Genomic DNA, 12,264 nt, shown 5'->3' with positions numbered 1-12,264 from the left:
TCAACAACCTTGACTGGTAGCTATTATTCCTACTTGACAGAAAACAAAATAAAGGTTCAAAGTGGCTTGGGGCTGGCCATGGGACACATAGCTAGGAAGCAGTGTGCTCACACTGAGCCTTAGCTTCTTTCTTGTGACCCATCCCTAAAGCAGTTCTGGGACACCACCAACCTCTCCTCCCTTCTGCCTCTCCCCAGCTCAGGCCCTGAGAGCTCAGGTGCTCACTCTGGACTGGAGGTAACATGCCAATCCCAAAATCAAAGCCCAAAGCAATCAGATGTGGAAGGGGTTTTCCAGTCCCCCACTGTGGCTAATCAAAGAGCTGACTGAGGTTTGGTCCCCCTGGTAAGTCTACAGCAAATACCTGATAAATTCAGTTCCCACCACCAAGTCCCAGACTCCTGACATGCATTCAAACCACTTTTATAAACGTGCACTGCTCTCTGTGTGTATTCAGCAAGAAAATTTCCAATGAACACTAACATTATCAAACAGAGGGCATTAGTAGAAAAACATGCATTATTCAAACCTAGCTAATATGGTGCGGGGGGAAAATCACTGATTCAACCATTCCTGGGAGCCCAGCAGTCCCAGCACCATGAGAACAGTTTGAGCCTCCATCCCTAATGCCCCAGGGATAAGGGGGAGGGTCTCTGTGACTGGGTACAGCCCATTGGAGTAGGTCTGTGGGAATGGCTTCTGGGTGGAATCACGCCTCCACAATCTCTTCTTTCTAGTTCTAGGGTCATCTGGAGGGAGAAGGTTGAGGATAGGACAAGAGTACCATGAATGCCATCCCCCCACCACATGTGCTCAGAGTTTCCTTATAGCTGCTGAGGTTTCAAGATGTGGGCAGACATGAGAGGTCTTCCTTTCAAAGTCACATTGAGGAAAAGCTTCCTGCCCCTCTCAAAGCCCCAGAAGGAATCCTAATTTCTGTGTCCATCCACTTCACTTGTCCTTTCGCAGGAAGGACTATCTAACCTGTGGGCTTGGTGCCTAATATCCACTGTACTGCTTTCAGTAGTGGATGATGTCATCACGCCACGCAAGCTGGACTACTGTTCTTCTTCTTTCCCTTCCTGCTACTTATTGTAGGATAGAGTTTGTCAAAGTGATGAGATTTGAATGAAAAGGAATCTGGAAAGCTATTGGGTGCTCCTTCATTTGCATGTAAACTTTGTGACTATGTTTTGAGCTGGGTCTCAGAGTCTGTATCACCCATGATGCCTTTTGGGTACACTGCATGGTTATCAGACACATTAGAATCCACAGTTACAGTTTCTGTCCTTATCATGTTAGCCTGGGAAATTGGGAGTTGTAGCTCTTTGGGCAGGAGTTCCTCAAACCACCAACACCATTTCTGAAAGATGTACATCCAGGTCTATTTGGACCAGGCCCAGGCTCTGGAGAGGTGGAGCCTACAGTTGGTTCACATCATACAGAGGCTAACTAATGGATCAGTGTTATGATTTGAATATGAAATGTCCCCTATGAAATGTTGAAGTGTAGGTCCCCAGCTGGTGGTTCTATTTTGTCAGGTGCTGGCAACTTTAGGAGGTAGGGTCTGGTTGGAGGAAGCAGGTCACAGGAGGCATGTCCTTAAGGATATACCTTGCCCTACCTCCTTTCTGTATCTCTATCCTTTGCTTCCTGTCTACCATGACTTGAGTGACTTTTCTCTACCTCATATTCTTTACTATGATGTTCAGCCTTGCCTTAGTCTCACAGCAATGGAACCAGGTGACCATGGACTAAAACCTCTGAAACTATAGGGCAAAATAAATCCATCTTCTTTGAAATTGATTTTGTCAGATATTTTGACACAGTGACAGACAGTCTGACTAACACAGAAAACTGGTACCAGAGAAGTAGAGTCATTGCTGCGACTATCTGACAGTGTGTACAGAAGCCTTGGGAACTGGTTTGGGGGAGGAGTTTGGAAGAGTTTGGAGAAGCAGGCTAGAGAAAGCTTAGAGTGCTGTAAGCAGAAACTAATGAACATTTCTGGAGAGCTCAGAAGACCAGAATGCTGCTAGGAATTTGAACAGTAAAGAGGTTTCAGATGGGAACAAGGACTCTATTGGGAATTAGACTAGAGATCATTTGTGTTACATTATGGCAGAGATCTTGTCTACAATTTGTCCATACCTTGAGACTTTGGGGAAGGAATTAGTTCCTTTTCTTCAGTTGTGCATAGGATAGTTGTATCATGTTAGGTGGAATTATGACCTTGTTATTGCTTTTATTTGGAGATTAAATATGCCTTAAGGAGATGTGTTTGGATGTGAAGTTGACAAGAAGTAGACTTGTAATAGTTAATCTTGATTGCCAGCCTAATTGGATTAAGAGATGCCTAGGAGATTAGTAAAGCACACCTCTGGGTATGTCTGAGAGGGCATTTCCAGAGACCATAGATCATGAGGACTCTGATCTAATCAATGGTTTAACCCATTGATGGATTAAAAAATCTGAATGGACTATTGGGAGGTGTAGAAGCTGTGAAAGGTTGGAAGAAGTGGGTAGCTGGGGGTGTGCCTTTGAGGGGTACATCTTGGCTCTGACCCCTTCCAGTTATTCCTCTCTGCTTCCTAGCTGTCTGAGGTGAGCAGCCTCATCCATAAACTCCAGCTGCCATGATGTTCTGCCTTACCTCAGGCCCAAAGTAATGGAGCCAGTGGACCTTGGACTGAAATTTCTGAAACCATGGGCCAAATAAACCTTTCCTCCCTTTAAGTTGTTTCTCTTGGGTATTTGTCACAGTGATATAAAAAAAACAAACAAACCGACCAAAGAGTAAAGTAGATCTTGGATCTATCTAAGATTTACATCACCAGGGACACATGAGTTGAGGAACTCCTCCAGATGCTGGGCGTCAGGTTCTAACACTCTCCAGGGAAGCAGCCACACCCTGGATTGTATATAACTAACTAGTTTTGTGAACAGTCTGCCTAGGTTGGTGCTGTGCAACCCCGGAACATGGTGCATCATGGGACATCAGCCACCAAATGAGCTCACTTGAGGAGCTAGTGTGGCAGATCTGAGTGCACAAGAGTGCCAAGGGTCAGAGAACAGGGTGGTATCCTGCTAGATCTTCAGAGTGCACTTCTGCAGGCCCAGTCAGAGAAGAAGGTCAAACCCAGCAGAAAGACAAAATGGCAAAAATCGAGAGAATTTCTGGGATGCATTCATTCATGCTGTTTGCACATTCATTCATTTTGGAGTGCCTATTAGCCTTGTGCCACTCATATGACACCAAAGCAGAGCATTCTGTAACTAACGCAGTGGGGGAGAAAACAAAGCCTTGCCTGCGGCGGTCCTCAGGTTTCTGGCTACACATGAATGCACACATATGTGTGCACATATCCATGCACACATGCACATTCATGTCTAGCATCCTCACAAGTACACGCACATACACACAAGTACATGCACACACACACACACACACATGAACACATGTATGCAAATATGCAAATACTTAAAGCAAGTCACACACATATTCATGTTTTCTCACTGTAGGTGAACAAAGTCAGGACTCCCAAGAGAAGCATGCTAGCTCTAACTGGTTGATGGAAATCTTACTAGGTACATTCATCTCCTCCGAATGATAATGACTACAGGAGACTGCCAGGCTGCTCCATTCATCCTTTATATTCTGGTTAATTACAAGACATTTCCCCGCTGTTGTAAAGGTTAGCGGGACACATGGTACACATTTAGCTAGAAGAATCTGGCAGTACAAATGGCTCTCTAGTCTGCAGCATGAGTTATTGGGTTGAACTAATGGGAGACAAGGGCCTGTTAGGGGAGAGGGAAGCCTGACCTGTCCCCAGCACTCTGGAAGTCAAGAAGTGGATGGACTCTGCAACTGTTTTTTGTCCCAGTGGATACACACTTCCCTGCATGATCCCCTCCACTATCCTGATCACTGTGCTCTCCTTGTCCCTGGCTGTCCTGTTGGCTGAAGCAGCCCTTATTCTCCCCCATGACCACTCCTTCCCCAAATCCAACTTATTTACACTTAGAAAATATCTCCAACGTGTATCCCTCTTTTGAGGTTCAAAGCTAACCCTGCCTAAACTCATCTTCTCTAGCTTGGATTTTGTTTTTCCCCTTCTTATCTATCTTTTTGAAAAGTTGCAGAGGGTGACCTTTTGAAACCCGAAATCTGATCTCCTTTTTCTCATATTTGAAAACACTTTGTGTGCATCCTAAAATACTCCCCTTCCTCACTGCTTCTGAGGGCCAGCCTTGCTGCCTGGCCACCTACCCTCAGATCTGCTTCAACTATCCACAGTCCTTTGCCAAATGAAGCCAGTGTTCAGAAAGCTGGCACCCCAGCTCACTCAGCTTTATGGCAAAGATGTGAACTTCAGTTCAGGTGCCCAAGACTTAATGCTTCAATGTGTAGACTTAGCAGATACTGTAGCCTTTCTTGTGGAGCCAAAGGAGAAAACAGTGACTCCTAAACAGAGCTGGTGTAGCCTCAAACTAACAAGAGGTGACATGTCTATGGCCTGGTCAACTGGGTAAATATAAAACTACTGGCACCAGACTTGATGAGGAAGAGATGGGTGACACCACTACCATCAGCTACTGTACTGGAATCTTCAACACCATGGAAGGGGATAACACATCCAAAGCTGAGAGGTGAGGCTCAAGATCTCCAAGTTCCAGTGGACTAGACTCTCTTTTGAAATTGCCAATGACCTTTGAAAGTCTTTGGTCCTACTTACTGGCAATGATTTTACTAGCCTCATTTTGAGTAGGATAAAAGTTGGCTTTCAGGTTATAGCAATAAAAATTCCAGGCTTTGGTGACATAGAAAGAACCAATAGGCCAAGTGTGGTGGTACAGACCTGTAATCCCAGAACTCAGGAGGCTGAGGCAGGAGGATCATGAGTTTGAGGCCAGCCTGGGCTATATCACAAGACCCTTGCCAACAAAGAAACAAACAAGCCAAAACCAAACAAAACCAACAAAGCATTGCAACTGATGGTATGGCATTGAGAAAGAGAGCTTGACCCTCAAATGCTGAAAGACTTAGGAAAAGTTGGAGGTTATTGGGACCAAAGATGATGTCATACTCTTGCAAGAAAACGGTAACAAAACTCAAACTGAGAAACCCATGCAGGAACTGACGGAGCAGTTGGATATTCCTACTAGTGTCTACAACAAAGAAAACTAAATGAACCTCTGGCAAAACTTCAGTTCAGCAGCTGAACTGAAGATCGATGGCCAACTGATGTAGAAGGCAGCAAGAAGGAATAGTCACAGATACACTGAGTGCTTCAGAACCTGCTGTTGGAAAACGATATCTGGGTGCTTTGGTGCCTTCATCCCTGGAGTTGCTACTCCAGCTCATGAAGAGCAAACACTTGGTGTGGACATAATTAAAAGAATACCCTAAATCCTGGCACTAACCCTGGCTAAGAAAGCAGGGATGAAGGATCACTGATTGAGAAAATGAAGCAAAGCTTCTCAGAAGCTGGTTGTGTACCATGCCTAGAAATTTTTTTTTTGAATATGGCAGAAGAAAGAACCATTGCCCCAACTCAGGTTGTCAGAAGTGCTTAGATAGAGGCTGCTGGGATGGCTCATACATTATCCTTGAAGCCACTACACCTGGACTGTCTTCCTCTCGCTACCTGGCTACCTCTTACTGGTAGGAAGTGAGGGCCTCATGGGAATGTTACTGCCTGCCTATGGCTGGGTCTCCATCTCTCAGGTAGAAGCCACTAATCTCTCAAGATTTCACCTAGACCTTTATTGCACTGCAGAGCCATGTCCTGTTCTTCTAGCTGTTACCATAAGAGGTCGGATGTTTACATCCTGGGACTGACACAGAGCCAGGCCCATAAGAGGTTCCCAATACCAGTTTGATGAATGCATGGATGAACAGTCAACTGTTAGAAGATTTTGTGCTTTAAATTCATTTTCTGGCAAAAGGATGGGTTATACCTGCCACCTGGTGAGGTGAGGGGTGTTGCATTTTGTGACTGTGCATCACAACAGGGTTACTCTTAACTGAATTCTGTAGCATGGCTTTGAGAGTACCAGCTGTGGGCTTCTGAGCCAGGTAGTAACAACCCTCAATTTGTGAGAGGCCTCCAGAGACCCAGAATCTGGCAAGAGGCTGGAAAGAGTCTGGCAGCAATGCACGCTAACAAGAGTAGGACAAAAGAGTCAGCGCTTGGACCATGATGCCTGAGGCACTTCCACACCTCAGCATCTGAACAAATGCAAACTGTTTTCAAATGGACAGGTCCATTCCAGGAGGAAGAGGAATCAACAGCTTTCACTGAGGAATGCTGTCTATCTCTGGGCCACCAGGGTTGACTTCGAGAAGGACAGGAGGAGAAGGATGGGATTTGGCTGCAGGGAGGAACAGGCACTGGAAGGAGATCATCAGATGAGGTCAGAGTAGGAAGCAAGAGACAGGTGACTGAGGAGGAGCCCGAGGAGCCAGCTCTTTCTCACTGTACAAGGTTTCCCCAGAGACCAGAAGTTGAGGGGATTGGTGGAGTATGAAGTCAAGGTTTCCATTTCCTGAGCTCCTATCATGTGCCAGGTATTCTACCAAGATCATCTTTCATTTCCAGTAGCCCTGTGGGCTAATGATGCTCCCTGTGTATAGGTGAGGAGGGCTGACAATCAACAGGTGAGGAAGTTGGGTACCTTTAAGGAAGGCTCTTCCCTTCATCATTCTATGTAGGATTGAAAACAATCCAAGAAAGCAAATAACCAGAGGAGAAGTGAAAGATCCCTTGCCAGAGGCAGAGAGGTCGAGGAGACCACCTCAGTGATTCTTCCAGATGGAGGGAACCTTGAGGAATTTTAAGTCCTGTGGTCACCAAACACTTCTGCTGCAGAAATGTATCCTTTAAACAAAATCTTGAATAAATACCAACTTCAAAAAATAGATCCAAGTGGGGCTGCTCTGATTAAGTCGGGGTGGAAACCTGCTGTCCCACTCACTCAGCCCCTACCAAAACAGCTGCTGGGAGACCCCCTTGGTCTCCAAGAGGCCCACTTCAAAAACCACCCTTCTGGCCCCATGCTCTCACATTAGTACACATGGGCAGTCTCAGCTTCTACTCTGGCTTCAACCTTTCATATCTCCCTCCCTAGCTCAGACCCTTCTTTAAGCTACAGACCCACAGAATAGCCAAATGACTACTAGATAGTCCTCCCAAACCCTGGTACCCCAACACTAGCCCAGAATCAAAGCAAAACTCACCCTCATCTGTCCCTTCCCCAGATCAATTTGGTTAATAGCATTATTTTTTTTTTTTTTACTCAAGCTGGAAACCTGAGATTTATCCCAGAGTCCTTGGTCTCCTTCCCCCACACCATCTCTTTCAATGAGTCCAGTTCGGTTTCCATGGATATCTCTCCTGGTCTGTCCCCTCCTCTCCATCCTCCCTTTTTCCATCTGAACTCTGCCCTTGTCATTGAATTCTCAAAGACTAACCTACCCACCTATTTCCATTCTTGATCATGGAAACATAACCATATCCCCCCTTTTTTGCTCAAAACTTCTGCACTCCTCTCTCTCCTATGTGACCTGTGGGAACAAGCCCACCTTCTCCATGGCTTTTCACAACTTGACCTCAACTCACTTTGCAGCCTCAGGACTCAGCACCTTTCACTGCTTCCTTATGCTCTAGCTGCCAGACTTGCCCGCAGCTGGGCACTTTCTGCAAAGGGGCTGACAGGAGACATATTAGGCTTGAAGGCTACCTGCCTGTGTCATAAACTTCTTGCCCCTACCCTGGTGATGCTGAAGCAGCTATAGACCAAGTGGAAGTGAATGAGCACAGCTGTGTTCCAATAAACCTTTATTGATGCACTCTGAAGTCTGAATTTCAGGCAATTTTCATGTGCCATGAAATATTATGCTTCTTTTGACTTTTTCCCCCTTCAACTGTTTAAAAGTGTGAAACCCATTCTTAGCTTGAGGGCCTTTCAAAAAGAGGGGAGGGGTAGATTTGGGCCTCCATCCACACACGTGTGAACAATTGTGGTTCCTTAGATTTTGCAGTGTTAGACTGTCTGGTTTTGTTTTTTTCCTCTCTCTCTATTTGGAATGGTTTGTCCTAATGTCTGTCTAGTATCTTTGAGACTCACAGTCAAGCCATGACCTCTTTCTTGCTCTTATTTATTTATTTTTTGGCTTTCCTTGAGTCCCCCTTGGAAAATAATTGTCCCTTTATTTCTAGTCCTGGAACCCTTAATCAGGCCCCAATTACAGCTCTCCTCATGCTGTATGGAAGTTAGAGGTTTATGTCTGTACTCTCTTTAACCTGTTCTCGAGAGCAGAGATGGGCCTCATCATGGTCATCTTTTTGTGATGCCACAGACATGTCACAGGGAGTGACACTAAATGCAGTACAACTGCCACCTTCTGCCAGCCAGTTACAGCACAGCCCAGAAGAACTCAGACCCTCTGCAGTCTGAGTTGAAATTGCCTGAACCCGAACACCCCAAAATTCTGATTGGACTGAGATAAGAGCAGAATGTGTCATGTTGTGGGTTGTCTTTTTTTTTTTTAATTCAGTTTTTGTTTCCTTGAGAGAGAAAAAAAAAAAAACATAAAACATCCATCAGTACAATTAGGGACTGGTAATTATTAGCTGTGAAGGCCCATAAATCACTTGAGTCTCTAACGGCCTAACACGGAGTTGGGTAAAACATTCTATTCTGACGATTTTCTGTCTGCATCTTGGGTCTGTTCTTTAAACTTCATTGCCCCCCACCCCCATGCCCCAGAGGGCTGAGCTCTGTGGGTAGCACCAGCTGGCTTCCTAGGGCACAAGGCAGGCAAAGCAAAGCCTCTGCTCTCTGCCTCTCCTTCCTGTTGGGCTGGAGATGGTCAGGTCACTGATCCCCTTGGCCCCACCCACCCTGGTCACTGCTTCCCCTGCTCTCCCCATGCAGTGGGTTGGTGGTGGCTTTGCAGGTCTGCCAGAGCCCCCCTTCCATGGCCCCGGCTGTTGCCACTATGTCCCAGGACCCCAGGGCTGAGTGGCGGTGAGGGCCACATTGTTCTTTAGTCCCTGGGTGGGGACCTCATCATCTCTGTGGGTTCCTTTAAGTGTCTCTTCTCCAAGCTCTGTAAAGTCACAAACCGTCCAGGCCACCATGTATACAGTGCTGAGCGTGGGGCCCCCCTTCACGGTGTCACCAAATGACCATCATATATTCTTGCACTATGCACTCTGTTTAGAAAACACTAGAAAAAGTAGGTCCCTGGGGCAATTGTGCATTGACACAATCTCAGTAATTAAGCATTTGAGATCCAGACTAACAATTGCTTGGGGTTCAAATCCCAGCCCCAACACACTATTAATGGGACCTGAGCCTGTGAAGTGCCCCTCTGCCACTCACTCTCCTCATCTGTAGAATGGGTCAGTGTATTCCTACTTCACGCAATTGCCGTCAGTGCTGAGTGAAAACATAAATGCCAAATGCCCACAACCTCGGCAGCTGCCTGAAACACGGCACCCACGGACATGCAAAACCGTATGTGGGTCTGGGCTCGGGAACAGAGAGCATGGAGGGGAGAGGGTCTGATTTACCGAACTGCACGAGTAGAACAGTGTTTTTCAGATTGTGGGTGTTTTTCTGCCCACAGACTCATGAAAATTATTTAGAACTTAAATAATTGTAGCTAGCAATTTAAAAAAGGGAGAAGAAGTGATCAGGGTGCATCACACTAAGGGCAAATACTCCTCAGTTGCCCTTCCCCTGTACTTCCATAGAAGCACATGTGTCCTGGGCTGTGATGGAAAAAATATATGTGTATATATACATTTATGTATATATATGTATATATAATATATATATTTTTATGGTGGGTGAAATTAACAAAACCAAGTTTAAAAGTTACTGGTCAAATAGGAAAAGGAAGACACCCTAAGTATTATAAGAAAAGATTCCATGATTTTGCAGAAAAACTCACACAGGCTTGTGAATGAATTCATGGCTCATTATTTATAGGCTGTGTGCTCTTGGTAGTTACACAACCTCTCTGAGCCTCTGCTGAAAAGATGAGAACAAAAGCCTGAATGTTACTGGGCTATGGAGAGAAATGATGGGCAATGCACAGAGGTTGCCTAGCCCAGGGCCTGGCGCACAGTAGGTGTGCAGTCGATGTGTGATCTAGAGACTTGCCTGGTCATCAAACCCTAACCTATCACAGTGACAATTGGGCCCTCAGGAACTGGAAGTATTAGACACACCCAGCACTTATTTCATCAGAAGAAATTATAACACTCAGTTCCACTTTTTCTATTTTGGAAAACACAACAAAAAGAAGCAGGTGCTCCCCTTGCACAGAGTCCCAGCTCAGCAGTGGCAAAACATCTGTAGGAACAAAAGGTCTTGGGCCAGGCTTTGTTAAGACTCCAGAGTGGATAAGTTTCTTGTTTCATTATTTTACAGCTGTCCTGCTACCCTTGGCTAAGTGGATGAGGTCATTTGTAGGAGGTCCAGATCTTGAAGATAAAGCTTTTATCCCAGATGCCAGCCAGAGGGCCTGGCCTCAGGGACCCTGCGGAGGGGCCTCCACACTGTGTTGAGCTGCCTCCAGGACAGGCCTTACACTTAACAAGTGTCCAATCTAAGTGCATTGCCCAATCTATTAAAACCACCATCAGTTTGTGACTGGTAATAGTTAAAGACTTAATGAGCACAAGATGGGGCCAGCCCTTGATGTTTACAAATTTTGAGTACTTGAAATAAACTCAAGGTTGAAAAGGAATATCTTCCTCCACTCGTACGCAGCCACTGGGTGTCCAGCTCTACCCTGGTTGTAGAGAGTTTCTGCTACCCTGCTGTTCAACCCTCTCCTTTTATAGGTGGCTCTTGGGGTCAGGAAATTCCTCACTTTTGAAGCTGAAATGTGCTTGCCTGTGATTTTCACCTGCAGCTCCCGGTCTGATATGTTGCCACTGGAGCTCTTCCTAACACTCCCTGATGTGATTTTGCCCGGGTGTAAAATGCAGTTCCCGTTCTGCACAGAATGAAAATGGTGGGAATGGCCGGGTAGGGGGTGGTGGGCTCCCTCACTTTGCATGGAGGTCACAGCTGGTGAAGGGGAGAGTGGCTCTGGCTCAAAAGTTGGCAGTGCAGGTGGCCTTGGGAAACTGATTTAACGTCTCTGAACCTCCACTTCTGTGACCATAAAGTAGGGGTGGTGACCTTCCTACCTCGAGGGTACTGATGACATTTGTCAAGCGCGTAGCACTGCGTCTGCCTCCAGGGCACTGGCTGAGTCCTAACTGTTGTGATTGGCCTGGTCTGAAGACTGGTAGCTGGGCTACCAGTCATTCCAGAAAATGTCACTTGAGGCACAGGATCCCATGGGCAGGTTCAGAGGTGCAGGTGTGCAGACCTCAGGGTGAGGCAAGCGTGCCCTGCCTGAAGCTGCCCCAGACTCAGTCTGGGGACAGGACAATCCCCCAATGTCACCTCTGCTGCCCGCACCCACAGAGGCGGGTCCAAGGTCTCAGGCTCACCTACCTTGGTACTGGGCGCTGAAGCCACGTTGCCGGTGGTTGCCATCCGATGTGAAGTGCAGCCGCAGCCAGTTCTTGCTGCTGATGACAGGGGCCGGGAGGCTGGCTCCAGTGAACCTGTGGAGACGGGATGATGCAGCAGGGTCAGGGAGCAGAGCTAAGCATCTCCCCACCCCACGGTGTGCTCAGCCTCAGTCCAGCCCTGGAGCAGAAGTCAGGGCTGTGCTGCCCTGGGGTCCTCCCAGCTGCTCAGGGGGCACCCCAGGTTCCCTGGCATGCACAGAGTGGGGTGCTCATCCTGATGGCCGGGAGCTGACTTAGCACCCCTATTTACACCCGCTAAGCATTGCACGCTTTCCCCTTTGCCTATGCCTTTGTCCTCTTCTGCCTGGACTGTCATCACCTGTCACCCGTCCTCCTGCACCATGGGCACCCCCAGGATTTCAGGAAGTCCCTGGAATACCACAGCCTCAGAAGAGCCTTTCTACTGACTCACAAATCTGGGTTGGGACCCTGTGTCCTCTCTGAGAGCTTGAACTTGTGACCAGCTGTATGTCCATGGGAGGAAATGAGAAACTTACAGGCAGAGCATCTGCCCCATCTGGCACATACCAGCACGCTAAACAGAACTCTGTGACGTCACAACGTTTGGATGGAATCACAATTCAGCCCTCCTAAAACAATCCCTCAAAGGGGAGATGGCTGGCCCAGGTCTGGAGGGATCTGCTGTGTAGCCTTA

At 47.0% G+C, this 12,264-nt stretch overlaps 1 protein-coding gene across 4 annotated transcripts in view; it reads right to left on the bottom strand.

Moving 5' to 3' along the window:
• The window catches only part of Csmd2 (CUB and Sushi multiple domains 2), a 546,763-nt gene that overhangs the window by 270,720 nt on the left and 263,779 nt on the right, over positions 1 to 12,264 (bottom strand). For all 4 annotated transcript variants that reach the window (XM_074080637.1, XM_074080638.1, XM_074080635.1 and 1 more), the window contains exon 6: positions 11,530 to 11,642. In XM_074080637.1, coding sequence (XP_073936738.1) covers positions 11,530 to 11,642 — 113 coding nt within the window. The remainder of the gene's footprint in view (positions 1 to 11,529; positions 11,643 to 12,264) is intronic.

The sequence above is a fragment of the Castor canadensis genome, chromosome 7, assembly GCF_047511655.1.
Source record: "Castor canadensis chromosome 7, mCasCan1.hap1v2, whole genome shotgun sequence".
NCBI classification, from domain to species: Eukaryota; Metazoa; Chordata; class Mammalia; order Rodentia; family Castoridae; genus Castor; species Castor canadensis.
The sequence above is the reverse complement of the archived record's forward strand: the minus strand, read 5'-3'. Positions and strand labels throughout refer to the sequence as shown.